This window comes from Sciurus vulgaris (genome assembly GCF_902686455.1).
Source record: "Sciurus vulgaris genome assembly, chromosome: 5".
Taxonomy (NCBI): Eukaryota; Metazoa; Chordata; class Mammalia; order Rodentia; family Sciuridae; genus Sciurus; species Sciurus vulgaris.
In genome coordinates this window covers 27,279,965-27,303,950 of record NC_136465.1, presented here as the reverse complement: position 1 = coordinate 27,303,950, position 23,986 = coordinate 27,279,965, and the positions used below count along the sequence as shown (strand labels likewise).

The 23,986-nt window shown below is 39.4% G+C and overlaps 1 protein-coding gene across 1 annotated transcript in view; it reads right to left on the bottom strand.

Annotated features, from left to right (window-relative positions):
- Window positions 1–659: 659 nt before the first annotated feature.
- The window catches only part of GALNTL6 (polypeptide N-acetylgalactosaminyltransferase like 6), a 1,118,676-nt gene continuing 1,095,349 nt past the window's right edge, over window positions 660–23,986 (bottom strand). The window contains exons 12-13 of the mRNA XM_079142956.1: window positions 17,614–17,763; window positions 660–1,881 (exon numbers count right to left, since the gene is read on the bottom strand). Of these exons, the coding sequence (XP_078999082.1) occupies window positions 1,714–1,881; window positions 17,614–17,763 (318 nt within the window). The 3' untranslated portion in view covers window positions 660–1,713. The remainder of the gene's footprint in view (window positions 1,882–17,613; window positions 17,764–23,986) is intronic.

Sequence of the window (23,986 nt, the reverse complement as noted above, 5' to 3'; positions counted from 1 at the left end):
TTTTGTGGGCATCCCCAGGGAAGCATAGAATTCTTATCTAATATCTGGAAATTTCAAGTTAAATTGGAATAACAATCAGAACCACCTTGGGCCACAGAGTGAGACAGCACAGAATAGGAGACAAATACATGGGAATAAAGGTCAGAAGACCTGTCAGCCCTGCCAGGAGCTCTGGGTCTCTCTGGGCTTTTGATATTAATCTAAAAATAACAAGGGGATTGGATCTCAGGAGTCTTCCTAATTCTAAAATTCAGTGGTCTATATCTATGACAATACATAATGTTTTTGTGAACCAAAAAACCAAGTTAAATGAAAAATAACAAATGCAAAATAAAAACATTCTTGTACCTGATTAAACTTAAGAAATGTGTAAATAAATGTGATTCTTTCCTCTACAGCTCCATCTTGATACCTGATATTCCTCCCCAAATCCATCATTATTGAAAAGTATAACATTCTTTTAAGGATTAAAAATACCATTTCATTTTTAAAAAATTATTCCTTTCTTGACCTCTGAAATATTGCCCCATTAACAGAAAATGGTGTCAGAAGCACTTTATTAATGGTAACTTTTTTTATGGGCTTCCAAATAAAACAGCAACATCATTAATATCAACAATCTAAAGCAAACAAACAAACAAACCGCCCCCCTCCCCAAGTAATTAAATAAAACCACTTCTATGTTCCTGGAACTGATTAAATAGAATTGAAGTAAACCAAGTCATTTTTACATGTCACTTGGAGTGTAGATTTATTTGGGTTTAAGAATCTCCTAAACAAATTACATCAACCTCACTCCATTTCCTTCCTTAATAAAAAGTATGACTGGACAAACATCAGACTTTAAAAATTCTAAAAATAATAGAAAAGTAAAAATAGATTTCCTAGAGAAATCTCCTTCATCTTGTTATGGTTTGCTGCTTCTGTGAAATCTTTCTTTGGAGTAACTTGGTAGCATAGTTTTTTATTGTTGTTGTTCTTAACTGGATTCATAACAAGGGCACTGAGTAGAACTTCAGCTGATTTATGGAGCATGAACTTCTATGAACAATAAGTAACTTCTGTTCTACAGGGAAAATGGAAAGTGTAAATGAAAACATGGCAACACTGGAAGTCCATTTCATTATGTAATTTAAGCCATATTAAATATCGCACCCTTGTTTAAAAATAAAACAAAAGGAAACAGAATGGTATGAGCACTCTAAAATCATCTGCAGCACTTTTAAGGGTTAAACCTGCTTAACCCATTCTTAGTTAGAGAATGGCACCAAAGAGTACAGCTCACCCCTTGAGCGTGGCTAGTTCTACACCTGTGGTGTCCTCAGGTTGTCAGAGCAGTCATGCACTCTGTTTCCACCCCCCTCCCACCCAATTAATAGGATCCATTCATAGCTACTCACTACTGCAGGATTTGACCTGAGAAATGCTAGGATTTATTAACTCAGCAGTTGTTTTGAAAAGTCCCTTAAATAATCTTCACCCTTGGCCAGCAAGGGAACTGCTAGTCTCGAGTTCTCAGAAGCAGCTGGTGAGGTTCTCAGCCAAGTTCTTCAGATGCAGGAAGTTCTTCAGGACAACCTACGTTGACATGGCATTTACAAATCTTTAAAACCAGGCTTCCTGGATCTAGGAAATGTTATTCCTGACTCCTTTGACCCAGATGCCGGCTAAAATTTAGTTCACAATCTGCAGGTAATCATTCTTTCTTTCTTCCTAGGAGCTGGCATGGTGGCTAAATTTTTCTAAAACAGTCATGTTAATGTGTTCAAAAATCCACTGCTGAGTCTCAGACAGAGGGTCACATCTGGCCATGAAAATCTTCTTCTCCGCAGGGTTGCAATCCATGCAGCTGTTGCTCACAGAATGGAATAATGTTCTGTCCTGGAGGGATCAGAAAGAAAAGACTGACATAATACATACTGAATGCTTAGGGCCCCAAATACACAACTGTAAGTATTTGTTAAATTTGAGCATACACTCAGCATGTAAACAGATCAGCTTTTGAATCAAACAACAGTGGATTGATTTGTCAACATGGAACACCATTTTCTAGGATCTGCTGGAACTAGAGCTTCCAAGCAGGTTCAATCAGAGACCAAAAAAAAAAAAAAAAAAAAAGCATTCATTCATTTTTTGAGGGGGTTACTGGGGATTGAATTCAGGGGCCCTCAACCACTGAGCCACATCCCCAGCCCTGTTTTGTATTTTATTTAGAGACAGAGTCTCACTGAGTTGCTTAGTGCCTCGCTTTTGCTGAGGCTGGCTTTGAACTCACAATCATCCTGTCTTAGCCTCCGGAGCTGCTGGAATTACAGGCGTGCACCACTTTGCCCAGCTCAGTTATTTTTTTTTAAAAAGCAATCCATTCAATTCTTGCCCTGCAGTGAGCATTTTACCACGTTTGGATTTTAAGATAAGCACACAGGGTTGCTTTTTAAGTAGCTAATAATCTAGCTATTGGGGGAGAAACATGAAACATGTACACACCAAAAACTATCTTTCAGTCTACACTAAACATAACACAATCACACACATAACCAGAAGAGCCAAAGTTTCCCAGCCCTCACACTGAACCTCTAATAGGGACAGGAAATACAAAAGAAATAGGAACCCAAATGCCAGTTGCTCTCTTCAGAAGAGGAATGTGGGGACAGGGACAAGTGACACCCAGGCAGTAGCTGGAAGTACAAAGTCAGATTTGTTAGCTCTCCAGCTTCAGTCTTTTCTCAGCTCCTTTGGTGACATAATATCAGTTTCCATGGCTTTCAGTAAAATGGAGGAGGTAACATTCACTTGAAAAATAAGCACAAGACACATGGCAGAGTTAACAGCTCAGCGACTGAAAGGTACTCCCAGGGCACAAAATTTAAGTGCTGAGCAAGCTCAGTATCTGAAGAGGTTCTATTAACACACACCCTGTTTTATTTATCTACACAGAAAAAGAAGGCAATGCTTAAACAAAAAGATCTTTCCTTAACCAGCATCAAACTTTTATCTCTTATGGTGTTTATGATTTAAAGAAGTGCCAATAATTTGAAGAAATGTCCTCAAACCACTGCTTGAATTTTAGGATCAAGTAATGTTTTATTATTTAGCTTAGGAAGTATTTAGAGGTTCTGGTTGTTTTTTTTGTTTAAGAGAGGAGTACTACACTTACAATGCTTTTAGAGTTAGGACTTTCTCAGCCACCCTTTGTAAACACTTCTGGTTGTTCCTGGATGTTAAGACTCTACCAAACCAATATTTAATGTCCTTTTGAGATCAGGATGTTTGCATAGTTCAATGCTAATGAAGGAAAGGAGGAATAAGGAAGGAGAAAGGCAACCTGCCTGCAATTCGGTTTGCATGTTTCTATTTTTAGTGTAAACAAAGTCCTATGCCTAATACAAAGGATCACTATTCTACTCTCTTCAAAGGTGCAGGTGAATTTCACTTCCTTTACACAGAGGTCTCCTGAGGTCTCCTTTCTTCTTTTTCATTTCTTTCTTATCAGCTCCACTGGGATCTGACCCTGGGGGAAGGCTCTGAGGAACTCTGTTCTACTCTGGTCTAGAAGAGGACACTGTAGGAGGAAAGAGGCAGTACTCTGCAACTCCCTCCACTCATTGATTCTTCCCTGGGGTCTTAGGTGCTTGGTGCTGCAGATCTCTAGCAGTCTTCTTATGTTCCCTTTTTCCTGCCAGCATCTCTCACACTCAGATCCCACCCGCAATGTTCATCAGTTTAGCTGCATAGACCTAATATGGTTTTTCAGAGGGCATTTGTGTTTTTCATTTTGCAGTACTGGGGACTGAACCCTGGGCTTTGCACATGCTAGGCAAGCACTCTGCCACTGAGCCATACCCTCCAGCCCTCAAAGAGCCTGTACTAGTCACGAAAATTCTGTGACCTGCTAAATCTGAATTCACATGTTCCCTGCCCATGTACCTCTTTTTCCTCTTCATGATCTGCATTTCTTCCTATTGTTACTTTTATCAGTATTAGCTTCAGGGGAACCTCCAGATATTCAGTCTCTTCTTCAAAACACATGTTTTTATGAAAGCTTAAAAAAGGAGAAAAGGAAAGGAGCAGAACATGTTTCTATTCTTTTCCTTCACCAGCTTGTGTACCTTAGCACCGATGCAAAAGTGAAAGCAGATTTTCTGAACACTTTATTTTTTGGAACATTATTTTCTGAGCCATAAGGTGATCATATTTTTCCAAATCCCACATGGGAACACATTTTCTGACAGAAACAGGTATACTCATGGGAACAACCAGGCTGGCCATGCAAATTCAGCACTATCCTGAACAATCCAGAATGTTTTCTGTATTTGGACTTCATGTTCTAAAAAAAAGTTGAAAAATTGAAATCTCTATATCTATCTATGTCTCAGAACTTTCATCAGCACAATGAGGGGGTGGATTAGTTAAATCTCGTAGGCCTCTCCTAGCTGTAAAAGTGGAACATCTTATTCCAAAGTTCACTGGTGACAGAGACAAATGACGGGATGTCAAACTAGAGACCATCGCAGTATCCAGTAGGTCAACAGATTGATTGCTCTCTTTATAGACTTGAGTTGTGCTCACCCTTGTCCATGGAGAGTCTAGCAGGCTCCAGAGGTGAAGCTTCTGGAAACATCCCGCGTCTCCGCCAGAGCATACATTTTTCACTTTTGACCTTGGATGCTAGGTGATTGCCATCTTTACATTTCTACTAAGCCAAGGCTCTGGATTACTAAATGTCTTCACAGATGCTTTTTCTGATCGAAATTAAGTCAGTGTCTCCAATAATCATTCTTGGAATGTGGACTCTTGTTCCACGACAGTCCCTCACTCCTTTGCCTTTCAACTTGTTGGTCATGGCAGCAATGGCCGATAATAGATAATGTGGTACAGGTTTTCTGTTGAATAGACTTCTGAGTACCTTCGCAAGTGTGTTGTTCCACACCAGTCCTCCATAAATGGTAACATAATTTGTCCTTTCTTGGCATCTAACTAGACTGTTCTTTGTTCAGTCCTGAGGTACAACATAGTATAAGCTCTGGCTGTTCACAAGTTATACATTCTATTTTGCTTTACCCCTCCTACTTCCTTGGATGCCCACTACCTTGGTTTTTGTTTTATTTTTTTGAGTTTTTTTTTTTTTTTTTTAATGTTATGTTTTTGTCTAAGAAAATTAGAAATTATTGAGCAGGAATGCATAAATTCAGATCCAGGATGACTGAACTGCCTTTCCTAATCAATGCCCAGTGCCAGTCAGCCAATCAGCCCACACTGAAAATCATGGGTGGGACTTTTTAGGTAGGATATTGAAAGAGATGCCACTGCAAAGCCATCCTGTGGTTGGCATCCGTGTGACACCTTGTGGCATTCACAGTCTGTACTAAATTGTATTAGGTTCTATACTAACATAGGATCTGAACTTTAAAAGAAGGAGTGAGCTGCAGAAAACATGCCAGATTGTGCTTGGGGTCATAAGACCCCAAACAGCAAAGATGCAAAGATAATAAAATAGATATATGAATGCATAAGGTGTAAGAAGGTGAGTCTGGAAATAAAACAACCACAGGGAAGGAGGGCAGGCATCACAGTCCTGGGTGAAGGGCTTGGGATTTGTGGCCAGAAGGAATTTGGGTTGTGCTGGGGGAGTAGCTCAGCGGCAGAGCACTGTTCTAGCATGTGCAAGGCCGGGTGTTTGATTCCAACATATCAAAATAAAATGTCGCATGGGATTTAGATCAAATTCCAGTTATGCCACTTGCTTACTGGGTGACATTAGAAATGTTAATTCAAAGAACCTCAGCTTACTTACTTGTAAAATGTAGATCATGCCTTACAAGTTTGTTGTAAGGATTAAATGTACAAGTCACAATGTCCTTCATATAAGTAAGTAACCAAGTAATGATGATCCTACTCTCTCTTTCCCCTAATTTATTTTTAGTCAGAAAGCATCCCCACTTCTAAAACTCTGAATGCACTAACCATCTGGTCTGAGACCACCTATTTCAATACCAAATTGTATTTTCTTAAATCCTGGTAAAATAGTTTGATAAAACTATTCTCTGACAATCACTTATCCAAATTGAACAAAAGTACCTCCCATTTTAAGCTAAAGAGTTAATGGAACCAACGTATTGTGGCTCTGAAATTAGCTCTTCTGGTTTAACTATGGTGGGTTTGTACCTGGTCCTTATGTTTAGATGGATGTATGACTATCTTTTGAACTCTCTGGAAGAAAGATCTATTAGGTAGGGTATTTTTGCTGCATATTTTTTATTAGAATACATTATTCAGTTGAGTTCAACAAATACTATAAAGTGTCTTTTAGTTTTGGTCTTAAAAGGAAAGAGGCACATAAAGATAACATCAGTCTGAACAAATAGAGGAGACCAATAGGTAAATAAGAAATGTTTGAAGTCAGAAAGTATCAATGTAGACAAGGGTGAATAGGATACGTTAGGTTATTTCAGACATAGGGCATAAAGATGTAAAATGGCATGTACACTTACAATTCAATATTCCACAAAAAAAATGTATGGGCACCTCCTATTTGCCGGGCACTGTTTTAGGTCTTGGGTCCATCAATGAACTTGATGAGATAAAAACTCCTCCCCTCCTGACTCAGATGCTAAAGGCAGGGTGAGGGTGAGGCAGTGGGGCACAGACAGTAAGCAATGAAGGTAACAGGTAAAGTATACAGCCTGCTCAAAGGTGATATGGAAAGGAAATGAGGAAGTCAGGAGGATCTGGAGCCACAGTGATGGCACCAGTATAAACATCTAATTAGAGCAGCCAGGGCAAACCTCACTGAGAAGATGACCTCTGAGCAGTCTTGAAGAAAGAAATGGAATTAGCCATGCAAATACCTGGGTGAAAAGGGTCCCAGACAGTGCAAAGGCCATGGTGGGTTAGAGGAACAGGGAAGAAGTCAGGGGATGGCAGTGCTGTCAGAGGTGATGGAGGACTAGATCAAGAGCTGAGGACCAGCAAGTCATTTGGTACGGCTGAAACACAGGGAGCATGGCGGAACATTCTGGATGGTGATATCCCAGAGATAGGCAAGGACCACATCGTGAAGAGACTAGGGTACCGTGCTTAAGCTTAATTTTTCATGCAAATGTTGGGATTTGTCATTGGAAGATTTAATGGAACCAAATCACAGGTCTCCATGTAGGCTGCCAGTGAGGACAGTGGAGGAGGGGTAAGAAGACATTGGCCTGCAGCATGACAGGACAGTCGGAACTTACTGCGAGAACCCAGATTTCAGCTGCTTCAAAATCAAAAGTAATGGGAATAATCTGAGGGTGACTGGAGGTGATCTGAAGGATAGTTAAGAAATTAAATGCATACAGTGTTCTGGTTAATGGGATTGAGGTAGAAGAAAAGGTGGAAGGAAAAGCAGCATTGAATGAGGAAATGCAGAAAGAGAGCCAGGACCAGGGTTGGAAATGGCAATGATTTGGAGATGCTCCTGGGACACCCTGCCTTAGAGGCCCAGTACACAGCTGGGTGGAGTGCCCATCAGGATAGCACCTCTAAATAAAGTGGGGAGAACTGAGCTCCTCCCTCCTACAAGTTTCCATGCAAAGAGTAAAATTAATGATAAAAGAACACACTTTGAGAGAGGATGCTTCTGAAAGAGAGAACTCCTTCATGTCTAATGCCTCCATTGTAATAAGGATTCTGAGGGAATGAAGACTTGGAATTATGAGACTAGTTTTTAATTCTACTTTTGTCCCTGATAATAATGTTTTATGTTCCCCTGGTTTGTCAGCAATTCAGGTTTTCTATCTATAAATAAACGGAGTAGGGAAGAGGAGAGTGGGATAAGATAAACAAACAAACAAACAAACAAAAAACAAACAAAAAAGATCTGCTTTTCCCACCTCTTAGGGTTGTGAAGAACAAGGTTAATAGATGGCTGTCCTGGGAACTCTCTGGAAGAGAGACAAATCAGGTAGCCTTTTCTGCCTAGCACTGTTGGCTTCATAGAGAATGCAAATGACACTGTGACAGGCATAAAAGGGACAAAGAGATCTTATTATCTAATCTTTTCCATTTTTCCTCTGACAGGTAGAATTCCTCACAGGAAAAAATTTGTCTTTTTGCCTCCGTGTTTAATTTGACTAATCAGAAACAAGGCCTCCTCATGCCCCTTGGTGCATATGCTGAAACAGAGCTGGCTGCTGCCGACCTTCTGCCCTTCCTCCTCTCTTGCCAGATTTCCTGGGCTATACACAGTGATGTGCCTTATGTACTTTCAATTCTCCTCAAAGCAGCTAAATCATTTAAAAATCTCTTCTGATGCTCTAAATCCCTACTGTTCAAACCATTTAAGACCTCTTGATCTCTTAGCTAAAATTTTAGCCTGACCTACAAGGTTTTGTATAGTCCTTCCCCTAGCTAGATGTCTGGCCTCATTTTTCTTCACACTCAAGCATGTCAACTGGCTTCTCTCTGCTCTTTTGAGAAAACTAAGATTCTGCCTACCTCAGGACCTTTGCACAAGTTTTTCTATATGTCTGGGATCTTTTACCAACTTCTTTACCCTTCTAAATCCTACTTGCCTTTTAGGTCTTCTTTTCAAAGTTTGAGAAACATTTCCTAGTCCTCTGACCTGGATAGTGCCTACTATTTTATGTTCCCTTATTATCCTATGATCTTAATTTATTTAAATACTTCTTTGCTTCCCCTCTAGACTAAAAACTCCATGTGTAGAGAAAACCATTTCTTCCAGTTATTTTCACCTGTGATTATTTCTTGAGTTGACAGGAAACCTGCCCAGAGTCATGTGAACATAAAAGCTACTATTTATTGAGTGCATACCTGTGTCAGATGGTGCTAAGTATTCAACTAGACTTTCTCTTTTTTCCCTACCTAAACCACTTGAGCAACCTGAAGAAATAGTGAAAGTAGACAAACAGGAAACTAGATTCAGTTGTTTATTCAACAGCACACTGATTAAGCACCTACTATGTGCCACACTGTTTTTAAGGTGCTAGACATACTGCATGAAAGAAAGCACAGAAAAAATCCCTGCCTTTATGAAATTTACATTCTAATATTTACCTGCTGATAAATAGCCAAAAGAGTACAGAAATGTTCAGTATAGATATCAATGAGTTAGCCCATCCTGTCCTGTACATAAACCTATCCGGAGAGTTAAAATTAAATCAGAAGATAGCTTGCTGACCACACGGAATAGTAAGAGCTAACATTAATTGAACTCATTATGTGCCATGCTCTAAGTGAATTTAAATTTTATTTAATCATCGCAACAACCTTCTATAGTAAATTCTATTATTATCTTCATTTTACAAATGAGGAAATAGAAATATTTAGTAAGGAACTTTCCCAACATGCCAGAGCAAGGACCCCCAGCAGAGCCAATGACTCACATGTCAAGTCCCTCTGAACCCAGAGCCTCTGCCCATAACCTCCAAGTTGTGTTTCATTTTTCTCTGTGGTTGAGCCAACTAGAAATCCTGTTCCATCCCTGTGTCTGCTTGGTAGGGAAGAATCATCCTCATCAGCAAATGCTAATTTAAATATTTCATAGCTCCTATCGCCGAGATTCTTTTCTGTTTGACAGTCTAAATCTTGGCAGGCATTCAACTCAGTATTATGTAAGAACCCCAGAAGAGTGTGTGACAGAGCCTTTCTACCTCTGCGTGACTAGAGAGTGGCAGTTAAGCATGTTTTGGAAAATGGTAGGTTGAAACGGCAAAAGTTGGAACGTTGTGACAACTAAGTGACTTCAGCTGGGAGAGACACAGATAAAAACAGAATGGGAAGATGGCACTATTTGAAAGGTAGTTCTTTTCCCTGCCTCTCTAGCCTTAGCTCAGAATGATCATTAGCTCTTCCCCAAACTCTTTTCAAAGGACCAGGACTTGCCTTCAACTTTGAAGGAAATACTTAAGCAGATGAGTTCCAAAACTATATTCAGAATGATAGTATGAATTAAATAAATATTCACCTTCAAAAGTGACTAATTCTGGGCTGGGGTTGTGTTGTGGCTCAGTAGTAGAGAGCTTGCGCTGGGTTCGATCCACAGCACCACATATAAATAAATAAAATAAAGGTCTATCGACAACTAAAAGAATACTTTTAAAAAGTGACTAATTCTCTTGATGTGTTTTATGCTGAATTGTTTGGTTAAAAATAAACAATCATGTCTACCTACATGGCTATTTCCTGCTGAAGCAGACTACACTGGTAGATGTTATGCTCCCATTTGAAAAGATGGCTTTATTGCTACGGTGAATGTAATGACCCTCCTGGGAGTTAGCCCAGTTCTCTTATTGACAAGGTGGCTAAATTGTCAATTGAACTAAAATCATCTTAGTGTTCAATGACTACGTCTCTAGAGTACAATGACTTAATTGTATTATGAACAAGAGGATGTTGTGGACATTGTACCTATGGTTTTCAACAACATGTTTAAAAAGTCCATCTTGGTTTTCTTTTTTGGGGGGGAGAGGAGTGGGTACCAGGATTGAATTTAGGGACACTCAACCACTGAGCCACATCCCCAGCCTATTTTGTATTTTATTTAAAGACAGAGTCTCACTGAGTTGCTTAGTGCCTCACTGTTGCTGAGGCTGGCTTTGAACTCGTGATCCTCCTGTCTCAGGCTCCTGAGCCTCTGGGATTACAGGAGTGTGCCACCGTGCCTGGCCCATCTTGGTTTTCTTATGGCCCAAAATTGTGGTCTAGAAGGTATTACTACTAGGTGACTTTATATCTGGTTGAGTGACTTTCTCCAAATTATGCTCATTAATGATCAGTGTCATCTCCACTATATGGTAGAGGGCTTAGTTACTGACTGTGCATTGGGATTGGCAAATTAAATGAAGAAATGAATGAATGCTGATTCAATCTATGAATGGAACAAAATAGTTAAAAGAGTCAAAATCCAGATTGGGATAAATTTTGTTAGATTTTTGTGTGTGTGCTAGAGATTGTGTATGCTAAGCAGCTGCTCTGCCACTGAGCTATACCCTCATCTTGTGAGACAGATTTTGATAGACACAAACTGATAGCAACACAAATATAGAAGATGAATTAAACACGTAGAAGTTAAGAGATGTGCTGTGTAACAAAGAGAGAAAGATTTTTTTTTTTTTTTTTTTTTTTTTTTTTTTTAAATACTGAAAGCTCATTAACAAGCCAAGCATGTGAAGTTAAGGCAGTAAATCAATCAACTCAGGTTATGTTAAAGACAACACTGCTCATAACAAATGATGCTAGAAACTCACTCTACTTTTCTTGGTGTAAACACACATACAATATTATTCTCTGCTCTGGGCAATATGCCACTTTCTAGGACTTTCTGGATAGAGTGTTCAGGAGATTGCTGTAGATCCAAATTAAGTCATATGAAGAAAAGAAGCTGGAAATTGAGTCATTTAATCAAAAGTAAAGATGAAAGATAGAGAAGCATTGCCAAATATTTGGGGTTTGTCTTGGACAGAATGGATTAAGTTTAATTGTGGTACCAAAGGCCAAGAAAGGGCTTTCTAACCATTGGAACTGTTCAGAAACAAGTGGGCTGACCTGGAAGAGTGTAATTGCCTAACTATGACTACAAGTCCAGAATTTTGTAAATACTTCATAAATTAGAACAAAGGTGAATTACAAACCTTTTAAGTTAACTCATTGCTTACCCTTTTCTCATTTTGGGTCTGAAATAAATACCTAACCAGAATGATTTAAAATAACAACCTATGGCTCTCCATCTGGCATCTTTGTGAACCAGTACAATTTTATGAGCTGAGAGGCCAAAGCCCTGGCATAAAGTTAAAATAAGTAGTCAAATGTAGGCACATACCAAGAATTCCAGCCACCCATTTTTTAAACCAATGAATCTATAGTATTGTTATCAATTTAAACTGACAGATAACTCCTTATTGGCACTTCCTGTTTGTTAAGTCCCTTCATGTGGAAGTTAAACTTCATTAAGTAGAACTTCTTCTTATAAGAATATCCAGCAGCTAGATAAGGTAACTTTAAATATTTCACTTTTGGTCCTTGAGGAGGTTTTTAATGTAGTTTTGAGACAAAGAAATGTGTTAAGTTTTATCCAAAACAGCACAAAGCTCATGAAGGACAATTTTATACCAATAATAGAACCTAGTGGATTGTGAGTCAGTGAATAGTTATTTAGGAACTTTCTATATTAGTTATTAGGCAGGCCACTTAGAAATCTGATAAAAAGGTTCATGTCCTCAGGTTGTTAAGGGGAGACTAATAACTAACCATGCTTGATAAATGTTTCAGGTACAAAGAAGGGAACAGAATGGTAAAGGAGCACAGGTAGGAATTTGCATTCCACCTAGACCAGGAGGGAGAAGTAGGTTAAAGAAAGTAGGTAAAACTTGAGCTAGAAATGAGGTTCTCCATCTGTCTATTAGAATCTCTTGGGAGCTTCAAAAACTCTCAGTACCCAGGCCTCCCTTCCAGTCAGCGTATCCCTATGTCAAGAGCACACAGCCTTAATAAATGTACTTTATAATGTTTTGAGTCCTGGTACTTCTATAATGTTTAATACTTGGGGTTTTTCCTTCTTCTTCAAGATTTTCTCGTCTATTTTTGGCCCTTTGATTTCCATATAAATTTTAGAATCGGTTTATCAACTTCCACAAATAACCCTGCTGCATGTTCTATAAGAACATCCTAGAGAGTGGCTAGGGATTTAACTGATTTTACATTAAGTGTATAAATCAATATGAAAACTGACATCTTTGCATTATGAAGTCTTGTAATCCTTGAACATGATAGATGCCTCTCTGTTTTAAAGAATTCTTTGTGATGATGTTTGTAGTCTGGCCCGCCCTCCCTCCCTCCCTTACTTCCTTCCTTCCATGCTGGGGGTGGAACCCAGGACCTCATGTGTGCTAGATAAGTGCTCTACCACTGGACTATACTCCAAACCCTGCTTCGTAGCTTTCTATGTAAAGGTCTTCTCATGTTTTGTGAGATTTATTCCTAGTTATCTTATGATTTTGATGGCAACCAAAATAAAATCAGTTTTAAATTTCATTTTAGATATTTTGTTGCTGGCATACACACAATTGATTTTCGTCTTGGGGGTATGCTAAATGTGCCTATTAGTTTTTAATAGTTTAGTTGCGTAGTCTTTTGAGTTTCTAACCATCAAATATGTCATATGTGTAAATAGACCGATTTCTTCCTTTCTAATTTTTTACTTTTAAGTTCCTTTTATTTGGCTTTTATTTTATACTGACTAGGATATGCTGTACAAGATTGAACTGAAAGGGTTACAGTGAACATTTTATTTTATTCCATATCCAGAGGAACTTCTTAACTTTTCACTGCTAAGAATAATAGAGCTGGTCATGAGTTTTTAGATATACCTCTTATTAGATTAAGTTAGTTTATTTTTATTAGTTTACTTTCTATATGGATAAGAGTTTTGGATAAGATTGCTATTGTATATAATACAATAAGATATAATAGTATATAATGTATATGACTGTTATTATATATAAATATATAATGAACATACATATATGTATGTATATATAAATCACTTGCTTATTTGATTAGTGCACATAAAATATTTCAGAAAACTATATACTAAATTATAAAAGATTAAACAATAAAGCTCCCAAGGTGATTTAGAAGACTATCTTCATGACCTTGGTTCAGGCCATGCATGAGTTCCCAAATAGGACACAAACCACCTTAACATCAAAATAGCTTTTCATTAACACTCTAATGGATAGAAAAAAGGCAAGACACTGACTAGAATAACACAAATATCAAACAAAGCACTTGAATCTAGGTTTATGAAAAATCCTTAAAAGTCTCTAAGAAAAAAAAAAATGAGCAACTCATGTTAAAAAAATGGTCAAAATACTTGAAGAAATTTTCGACAAAGAAGATTTCCAAAATGGTTAACAATAACACAATGAAACAACAACAACAAAACAAAAAAACCTGACAATACTAAGTGTTGGTAAGGATGTGGAACAACTGGAGTCTCGAGAGGTATTCAGCCCCTGCTCAGTAGGGTTTAGGATTTGAGTGTCTGCGGGTCCAACTTTCCGTCCTTGGCCAGTGCATCCTTCTGCCTAATGAGTTTGCTCGGCCTCAGGTTCAGTTCTAACTGTAAAAGCATCAGGCTAGAGGTGTCAGAGAATAAACTCCCTGATTGGAGTGATGTATGAATATCCCAACTCCCTTGCTCTCTGATGTGTGTCTATACTATTCTCAGAGATCTTCAGTAAAAATTTAGCACTAGTTGCTCGCTGTGGCACTTGTTTGATAATATTTTTTTCCTGGCTCCAACTCCTCCCCATATCATTTCCTTAGACCCTATGAAATCCCCCTCCTGAGACCATCTTGCCAATAAATCACTAACCCTCAAACTCTTACTTTAGGTTATATATCTTAGGAAACCCAAATTGAGAATGATGCTATAATTCAGTACAAATGTTTACTTAAAAGGAAAGGGGTATGGGAGATAAATCTTAATTTGGGTGCAAGATAACAGTTAATATTACTTAGGAGAGATTGCTTTGGTATTGCAGTATATCAATATATACCTCATCACTCTTAACAAAGTAAAGGGTACATTTTTCACCCATACAGATGGAAATCTGATCATGCAATCAGAAACTTTGTTAGAAGTTTCTCATGGTTTATCTCAATTATTATTCCAATTATATTAATGAGGAAGTTGAAAGTCATAGTGGGAAGTAACTTGTTCAAGATCACATTATAGCCAGGAGTGGTGGTGCACACCTGTAATTCCAGCTACTAGGGAGGCTGAGGCAGGAGGATTGCAAGTTTAAGTCCGGCCTGGGCAATTTAGCGAGATCTTGACTCAAGATCAAACAAACAAACAAACAAACAAACAAACAAAAAGACTGGGGATGTGGGGATGTAGTTCAGTGTTAATGTGCTCCTGGATTGAATCCTCTGCACCTGAAAAAAAATCATATTGCAATTTCATAATGAATTAGAATGTGTTAAGTCTGACTAACTCCAAAGCCTGACCATTACATTGACCAGATTGCAAGTGACCAGGATGAGAATTGGAAGATGGAGGTGCTTTATCATCTACTCAGTGAGAAAAAAAAGTACAGTTATAAAACAGGAATACAATGACCAGATGCTGCGGAAACCATCTCTGACTTCCAGATGGAGGGATAGGTTGGAAGGGGAACGACAGGGAAGGATGGTCGGCAGGCCGATCCTTTAGGCTGTGATTGCAATAACCTAGAGGCAAAAAAGGGAAGGCCTGAAACCAGGGCAGGGGATATAAAAATGGCAGAGGGAATGCATTCTAGAAATTTTGGCCTGGGAAAGGGGAGACAAGTCGTAGTGACCAAATAGATGTGGGGAATTGAAGAAGAGGAAAGACAGTTTCTTTTTCAGGTGTTGAGAAGATTTGATTTGTTTTTACTGAGGTTACTTTGACAATCCACTGTTCTTGTAACAGGGGTCCCCCTGGTGGTAAAAGAGAACCAAGATTGGGATTCACCATCCTGAGTACCTACTATGGGATACAGTTTTCAACTGAACATAGTAATACTATTATAGGATAAGGAAGCTCTTCTCCTTTTGTGATAGCAAAGAACCACATCTAAAAATAACCAAAAGCCGATTGTTGCTAATGGACCAGGAAGTGGGTCCTTTATCCACTCAAACAAGGCTTCTGACACCATCATTTCCCAAGAACCTTTATGTAACTGAGAGAAAGTTGGCTGGTATCAATGCAACAAATGTTCAGAAACTATCCTAGGGAGTGTTGATCTTATTTCTTAAGAGATGGCAGAAGAAAGTACAGAGACCTTAAAGTCAGATCCACCTGAGTTTAAATGTTGACTTGGCCACAAATCTGCCAGTATCAGTTTCTTCCTGTGTAAATTATACATAATAGTACCTTGGTGGTTACAAGGTTTGAGGTGATGTGTGTAAAGCACTAGCTCAAGGCCTCCTCCTCGATGGTTGGCGGTGGAATGGTTATTATCCTCTGCAGCCCTTTAGATAAAGTAGAGAGTCTTAGGGATCCAGGATGACTCGTGAAGATGCTAATAAAAAGGGGATTTTCCAAAGCAAACTCAAAAGATTGCAAAACTGCTGGAACCACGTTCTCCTCTAGCCAAGTAGTATATCTAAATCGACAGAGTAGCACTCCAGAGAGATTTCTGTCTCTGTGTTTTCTCTCTTAGGGCTTGAGTACAGCCCTTGGAATAAGAGGGATTTTCTAAAACAGGTATGTTGAATAGGATTGAGTCATCAACCGAGATGAGATATTTCAGAAACTTTCCATTTTAAGCCTTTGGCACGCTCCTGATTATGTATACATACCTAGCTTGCTATATAAATACACACAGAGTGTAACCTTTGCTAAGTAACCCAAGGCCAGCAGCTTGAGACCTGAGAAGAGAGCCACACACAATTGCATCTAGTGATTTCTTTCTCAAATGCCTTTGGATCCTGGGAAGGTTTTAAGTGTTCAAGCTCATAAGAATTACCTCTTGAAATCGGCACAGCCTGTTTTTTTCTCCCCAGGAGCTCTGTGTGCACATGAATTAGTTGGTTTTACCCATCTGTAAGTTTTTGTAAGCTCCCTAATGAAAACAACTGTATTTTCTTGGCTTAATTGCATATTATTGAGTGGTCTGTCCCTTATGCTATAAATGTACAGTAATGAGGAATGTTCTGTTCATTAGAGACCACCAGCATACTGAGCAATGTTGGGGATTTTATTGATGTGTACAGAAAATAGAATTATTTTTTCCAGAAAGCAGCGTCTTAAAGCTCAAGAAGTAACCATTAAAAAAAAAAACAAACAAAAAAACCTTCTTTATTCTTCTACACACAGACGATAGCATATGGAATAGCAAAGTGGTTTAGCAAAATGAATTCTATGTTTTATAAAGAAAACAGTGAGTTTTTTTTTTTTAAATTGTAGTGATTTCCCTCCCTTACATTATATTGGACTCTATCTTCTTATTACTTCTTTTGAAGTGTTTTGTAAGATAGAATAACTGATGTTTTGTGCGTTTTCTAGGTGTGTACCCCAAATCTGCAGGATAGTGGGAGGTGATGGTGTGCAGAATTAAGTGCACATACAGGTCTGCCTTTGAGTGAGTGTGGTCTCAGGGATCCAAACCTTAGTGGTGGAAACCAGGACTCTTTCAGTAAGGGAACAAGTATCATAACCAGTGCCCACAAATAATAGATTTATAGTGTGTGTGTATGTGTGTCCACGTGGACTGTGAATTGGGGTTCTTAAAAATTATGTGTGTATATATTTGTTTATTGGGTACAAGTTTCCTCCTTTTGCAAGTCAGTTGAACTAAGTCAGTTGAACTACATTTCTTGTAGTGCTGTGTTTTAACTCAAATTAATTTTTCAATCATAACTCCTTAGGATGGGTATGCACATAACAAGCAAAGACAAAAGCAATACTGCTTTCTCCACACTGCATCTTTCCTTTTGCTAGTATTCTTCAAAAGAGTGAGCCAAGAGTACGTACATGTATCCCGGTAACACTATGAATCAAGACAGCTACTTTTTCAGGAATGTTTTGAGTTAAGAAACCTGAAGCCATGAAAATTTGAGAATGACCACAATGAACAGAACTCTTACCTTCCGATATCCCCAGAATTGGTTCCCCTTCATGCCATGACAGTCATAGAGAGTGACTGGGCTGTTGTATGAGATTGCATCAAAGCAGAATTTTCGGGTGTGCAGTGGCTCACCAGGTCGAATATCTTCTCTCCATCCAAAGGTAAAGAGCTAACAAAGCAATGGTAGCAGAAAAGCTGCAGTGAGTTCAATTTGGAAAGAAGATTCCAGAGTGGGGGAGGTATGTCTTTTAGCAATATAGAACTTCTGCTTTGTGACTTACAAGAGAGAACTAAATCTGGGTTTAATAGAAATGTTGAGAAGGCATGTTTCCTGAAGTACAGTAGCAGCATCACCTTGGTACCTGTGATGCAGGCTGATCAAAATGTAAATGAGGAATTTTCAGTTAGGCAATAGGGGGAAAAGTCAGAGGGTGGTGGCATTGGCATGGGAAGGGGGAGAGAGAGAGAGAGAGAGAGAGAGAGAGAGAGAGAGAGAGAGAGAGAGAGAGAGAGAGAGAGAGAGAAAGGAGGAGGAGGAGGAGAAGAAGAAGAAGAAGAAGAAGAAGAAGAAGAAGAAGAAGAAGGGTGTATTGAAAGAGGAGGAAAAGGAGAAAAGAGAGGGAGAGAGGAGAGAAGGGAGAGGGAGGAAGAGGAAGAGGGAATAAATCTTTAATAATAATTTACATTTGTCATGTAGGTAAATGTTATTAGATTAAATGTTACACTGAGCCTAAATGTGCAGATTGACTGCAAAAGGATGGGACTAGAGTTAAACTGGGCTTGTGCTAACACCTTGAAAAAATTTTTTTCTTGGTACTAGTAGGGATTGTACCCTGGGGTGCTCTACCACTAAGTTATACCCCCAGCCCTTTTAATTTTTTGTTTGTTTGTTTGTTTTGGATGGATCTTATTAGTTCTTGAGGATGTCACTAAATTGCTGAGACTGGCCTTGAACCTCCTGTCTACCTCCTGAGGTGCTGGCATTATAGGTATGCATTGGCCTGGCTGCCTTGAAAAATTTAAAGAAAAGTTAAGCTTGATGAAGTATGGAATAGGCACATTAATTTTCTTGGGTTGCTAAGGGTAATTCTGCAGGGCAATGTAGGAAATTGTAGATTGTAACTCACAGTAAAAAACAGTTTACGGACACACACATAGATCTATCCTCATCCCAGGTGAAGCAGAAGTTTCATGGAAGGACATTTACCCTTACTGCATTTAATGGACTCTGATACTCCATCCAGACTTTTCCTATCCTAGTCCACCTATTTATCCACCCTATTATACTAAAAATGCTGTTTATGATTCACTGAATTGATTTTACAATGTGTTAAATAAAGAAAAACAAAAAAACAAAACAAAAAAAAAAACACTCCTGTTGGGGAAGGGCATTTTCTTGAGTTGTTTGAGCCAAACTACATTTCTCCCCATACCGTGGGAGAAATCCTTAACTAACAGAGAAAGTGCACTAGATGCACCCTGTGATTTTTTCTGGTTCCTCACTTTCAGTAAGGTTATATCATTCTTACAATAGGACTTAAGGCAGGCTGGCTGTGTGAAGCCAAGCTGTGAGGTGAAAAGAAAAGAAAAGAAAAGAAAAGGGGTGGGGGGGGGGGGGGGGGGAGGAGATGAGCTGTTGGGGAACTACGTTGATAGAAAAGCAGGCACAATACTGAGCTGTGTGAACAGAGTACACTTTGCAGTGACCAGGCCTGCAGATAGATTTTAGGTTGCAGGTCCTACTCAGGAAAGAAAAAGTAGAAAGAAATCCCTGGCACAATTCCAGGGATGTCTAACAAAAACAGTTAAATTGTGGGGAATCTGAAGAAAAAATGGAAAGAACTGGGTTACGTAGGCTGAATAAAAAAATAAATAAAACAGAAATGGCCTAAATTAAACATGAAAGAGGGTTGTCTGAGAAATGTTGAGGGACTGTATTCTGTTTCCTTGGAAGAGAGGAAAAAAAGGGAATGTCTCAAATACAAGGACAAAGGGTTTCAGGTTAGGCATTTGAAATAGATTTATGAACTGTATAGTCCCTTTTCCTAGAGCTAGGTGCCCCCCACCCCCAACATATTGTGACTGAGGCATTTTTCTGGGATATATTTAAATTCTATGTAGAAAAAAAAATCTTCTTTAAAAAAATTATATATATATATATATATATATATATATAGTTGTTGATGGACCTTTATTTTATTCATTCATTTATAGGTGGTGCTGAGAATCAAACCCAGTGCCTCACATGTGCTAGGCAAGCACTCTACCACTGAGCTACAACCCCAGCCCGAAAAAATGACTTCTTAAGAAAGGTCTGTTTAGTGTTTCTGATTTTGATCACTCTCCTCTAATTAGAACGTGGTACTCTTGTGGCTTTTGAAATCCTGTGTTCCTCTGTTATCCTATAACTCTATCTTGCCCATCCTCTTTTATCCATCTCTTCTCTTCAATATAGGTATTGCTCAGGGTTCTCTGTTTCCTGTTTGGCCCTTAACACTCCTAGTTCAATTCTCACCATACACTCATCGCTCATCATCTGTGTTACATTCAATTCCTTGTAGGATTCACCAACTCTATGTCCCGGGTACAGTTCAAATTCAACATTGTTATGGTTTGGATGTGTAGGGTCCCCCAAAGCTCCTGTGTTAATGCAGTAACACTCAGAAGTGAAACACTCAGATTACAAGAGCTGAAATCTAATCAGTTCATCCTAGCTTGAATAGATTGACAGGGTGGCAACTGTAGGCAGATGGGGAGTGATTGGAAGAGGTGGGTCACTGGCAGTGTTCTCTGGAAAGGTTCATCTTCCATGTGCTCCCCCACCCCCATTTCCTGATCCTGTCATGAGCTGAGTAGCTTTTCTTCACTGGGCCCTTCTCCCATGGTGTGCTGCCTCACTTGGGCCCAGAGCAATGGAATCAACCACCTATGGACTGAGACCTCTGAAACTGTGAGCTCCAAATAACCCTTTTCTCCTCTGTCGTTTTTGTTGGGTATTTCGGTCACAGTGACGCAAAAGCTGACTAAAACAGAAATGAGTACCAAGAAGTGTGGTTGTTCCTGTGACTAACCTGACTATGTGGTTCAGAAGCCTTTAAAGCTGGTCTGTGGGAGGAATTTTGAAAAGTTTAGAGATACAACCTAGAAAAGCTTCAGCATGTTGTAAGCACAACTTCATGAGGAATTCTAGTGAATCTCAGGAGATCGGAATGCCAATAGGTGCAGACTGTGCTCATGAGGTGTCAGAAGGGAATGAGGATTTATTGGGAATTAGACTAGAGATCACACGTTATATCTGGCAAAGAACGTGGCTACATTTTCCCCATGTCCTGAGACTTTATGTGAGGATGAATTTAAAGATGATAGACTAATCTGGTGGAGGAGATTTCAAGGCAGCAAAGCATTCAGTTGGTGGCATGGACATTGCTGGCAGCCTTTAGCTAGGTTTAGTGTGCAAATAGGGAGCAGAAAGCAGAGCTAGAGGGTTTTTAAAAACTGCAGTTTGGACAGAACGGTACATGTAAAGGTGGGGTCAAGGAACATGTACTTGTTGAAGAGACTACAGTCCCTAAAGAGATACTAAGCACTTTACCTGGAGACACTAGGAAGGATGCCTTGAGGGCATCTCAGGAATTTGGAAGACCATACTTATAGGTTCCAGGGCATAGAAGAGAAAATTCATTTTAGAAGAGATCATCAGGATCCCTGCTCACGCAGGTGGGCCTAGGAAGCTATTTCATCATGTGAGCTGTGCAGACACTCAGGGGCTTCTGTAGCCATGATTCCAGAGGGTCAAGTATTGTGCAAGGTAGCACCAGACCTTGGTGTCATCCAAGTGGTACTGATTCTATAAGAATGCAGAATGCTGGAGTTAAGGGGTAATAGAGGCTTCCACCAAGATTTCAAAGGAAGACCTGGGAGGCCATGAAAAGTGTACGAGGGTCATAGTCCCCATGGCCTGTCCTGAGAGGGTCACAGGTGAAGCAGTGAAGATGAAGCCGAACCTGGAATGGAGACCCTCCCCTGGAATTGAGAGATGCCAGTAACATGGACTGTCTGCTGAAAAAAAGTTGCCAGCTGTGGAGAGAACAAGGTTAAGAGCTTGTGTGTAATGCAACCAGCAAGGCCAAAAGGACAGGGCTGCCCAAGCTCTGGTGATCACATCTTGCCACCATGTGCTCCAGATTCCAGAGGTATAGCTACAAAAAATTTTTGCCAGGGTGTGTTTAGCTCTTGCTTTGGCCCCATCCCTTCTTTTCTATGTCCCTCTACCTCCCTTTTGGAATGGGAGTGTTTATTCTGTCACTGTGCATTGGATATAAGTAACTTGCTTTTGTTTTTTACAGGAGCTCATAGCTAACAGTTTGCCTTGAGTCTCAGATTCTTTTGGACTTGAGAAATGCTGAAACTAAGACCATGGAACTCCCAGAGATGAACTAAATGCATTTCGCCTTGTGAGATGGACATGAGCTTTCGGGCCTGGGGCAAAATGTTACTATTGGATGTGAGGTGTCCCCCTAACCTGTTAAGGCAGGAATATTCAGAGGTAAAATTGTTATTGAGAGCTATAACTTAATCATCCATCCTAGTTTGAATGGACTGACTGGGTAGTGATTGTAAGCAGGTGGTGTATGGCTGGAGGAAGTGGGTCACTGGAGATGTGCCCTAGAAGGGTGCATCTTCTCCCCGCAGTTTCTCTCTGCTTTCTGACTCTGCCATAAGCCGAGAAGCTTTCTTCCACTGGACCCTTCTTCCGTGATGTTCTGCCTCACCTTTGTTCCAGAGTAGTGGAGTTGACCATCTATAGACTGAGACCTCTGGAACTGTGAACCCAACTAAACTCTCCCTCCTTTAAATTGTTCTTGTTAGGTATTTTAGTCACAGCGACAAACAGCTCAGTTAATATTCTTTCCTTCTAACTTTTCCTATATTTTGTTTTAGTTGGTGATTACAGCATTCAACCTGACAACATAGGAATCTTTAACTCTCTTACCCTCTTCATCTAATCAGATCTTACCAATTTTGCCTTATAAGCAACATTTTCAGAATTAGTCCCTCCTTCTCTATCCTCACAACCATTGCTTTCAATATCTCTTGTCTAGATTATGGCAATGACCTCCTAGCTGATTTCTTTCCCACCTTCCTTTTTGGATTTCCACACATATGTCTTTGGTTTCCAAAGAAGTCTGTTTGGAATGCCTGTTTGACTATGTTCTCTCTCAACCTCAAGCCCCTCAGTTTTCACATGACCCTTACACAATAAAATTCAAACTTCTTAACACAGGAGGAACTTTCCTGCCATCTGGCCTTTGCTGTTCTTCCCAGCTGCATTCCTTTCCTTTTAGTTTGTATTCCAGCAACACTAAAACGTTTGTAGTTCCCCACACAAAGCAGGCTGCATTTTTCCTTTGGGGACTTAGTTCCTGAGAGTTTCTCTTTTTGAAAGGCCAACCTAGTTAGTGATCACCGGTCCTTTAAAATTTAAAATTGGGTGTCCTCCCAAACAAGAAGCCTTCCTCTTTGAAGGACCTATTCCTTTTCCTGTCTTATGTCATTTCACCATGCAAGTTCACTGTTTCCATATCCCTCACCAGACACTGAGATCCTTGATGGTGGGGGTCTCATGGTGTGCTTCCAGAACCCAGAACAATTCATGACATGTGGTAGATGCTCAATAAAATTTCTATTGAGTAAATAAAACGTGTACTTGCTATCTTAACTGTAAATATGTTGAAATGACTGTCTAGATAAATGGATTAATCTTTTCAATCCATCAAATAAATCTGTGTTCTTTGTGTCTAAAACCATATCGATGATTACTTTTTGAACTTTTCATTTTGCTGATTATAGATTCTGTTAACTCTTATTTTTTATTATGTTTTTGTTAATTCTTATTGAAATATAAATTTTCTGGCCTATGAACCTGCAATTGGCTTTCAGGGAATCTTTATTTTGATTAAATATAATATTTCCCTCCTACTGTAAGCATCTGACCACTGTAGGATCAAATGGTCTTGATGGGTCTATCAGTTTCCTTCTGTCTCTGTTTTTCTGGTATTGGGGATTGAACCCTAGTCCTCGTGCATGCTAGGCAAGCACTCTGCCATTGAAATACATCCCTAGCTCTCCTCTCTTTAGTTTTCATACGTGCAGAAGGCCAGAGATGAAAGGAACTGCAATTACTATGTAGTATAGACCCTCATTATATAGTTGGAGAAAATCAGACCTGCAGAAGCTAAATGGTTTACCTCTGCCACACCTCAAGTGTCCAGGCTTCTTTTGCAGACAGTCTTTCCAAACTTTTTATTAAACAGATCAGTTAAGTCCAAAAGGATACCTGCGTTATGGCAAATAGGTAAATTTGCCTCTCAGATCTTTTCATCTGTTGTCAT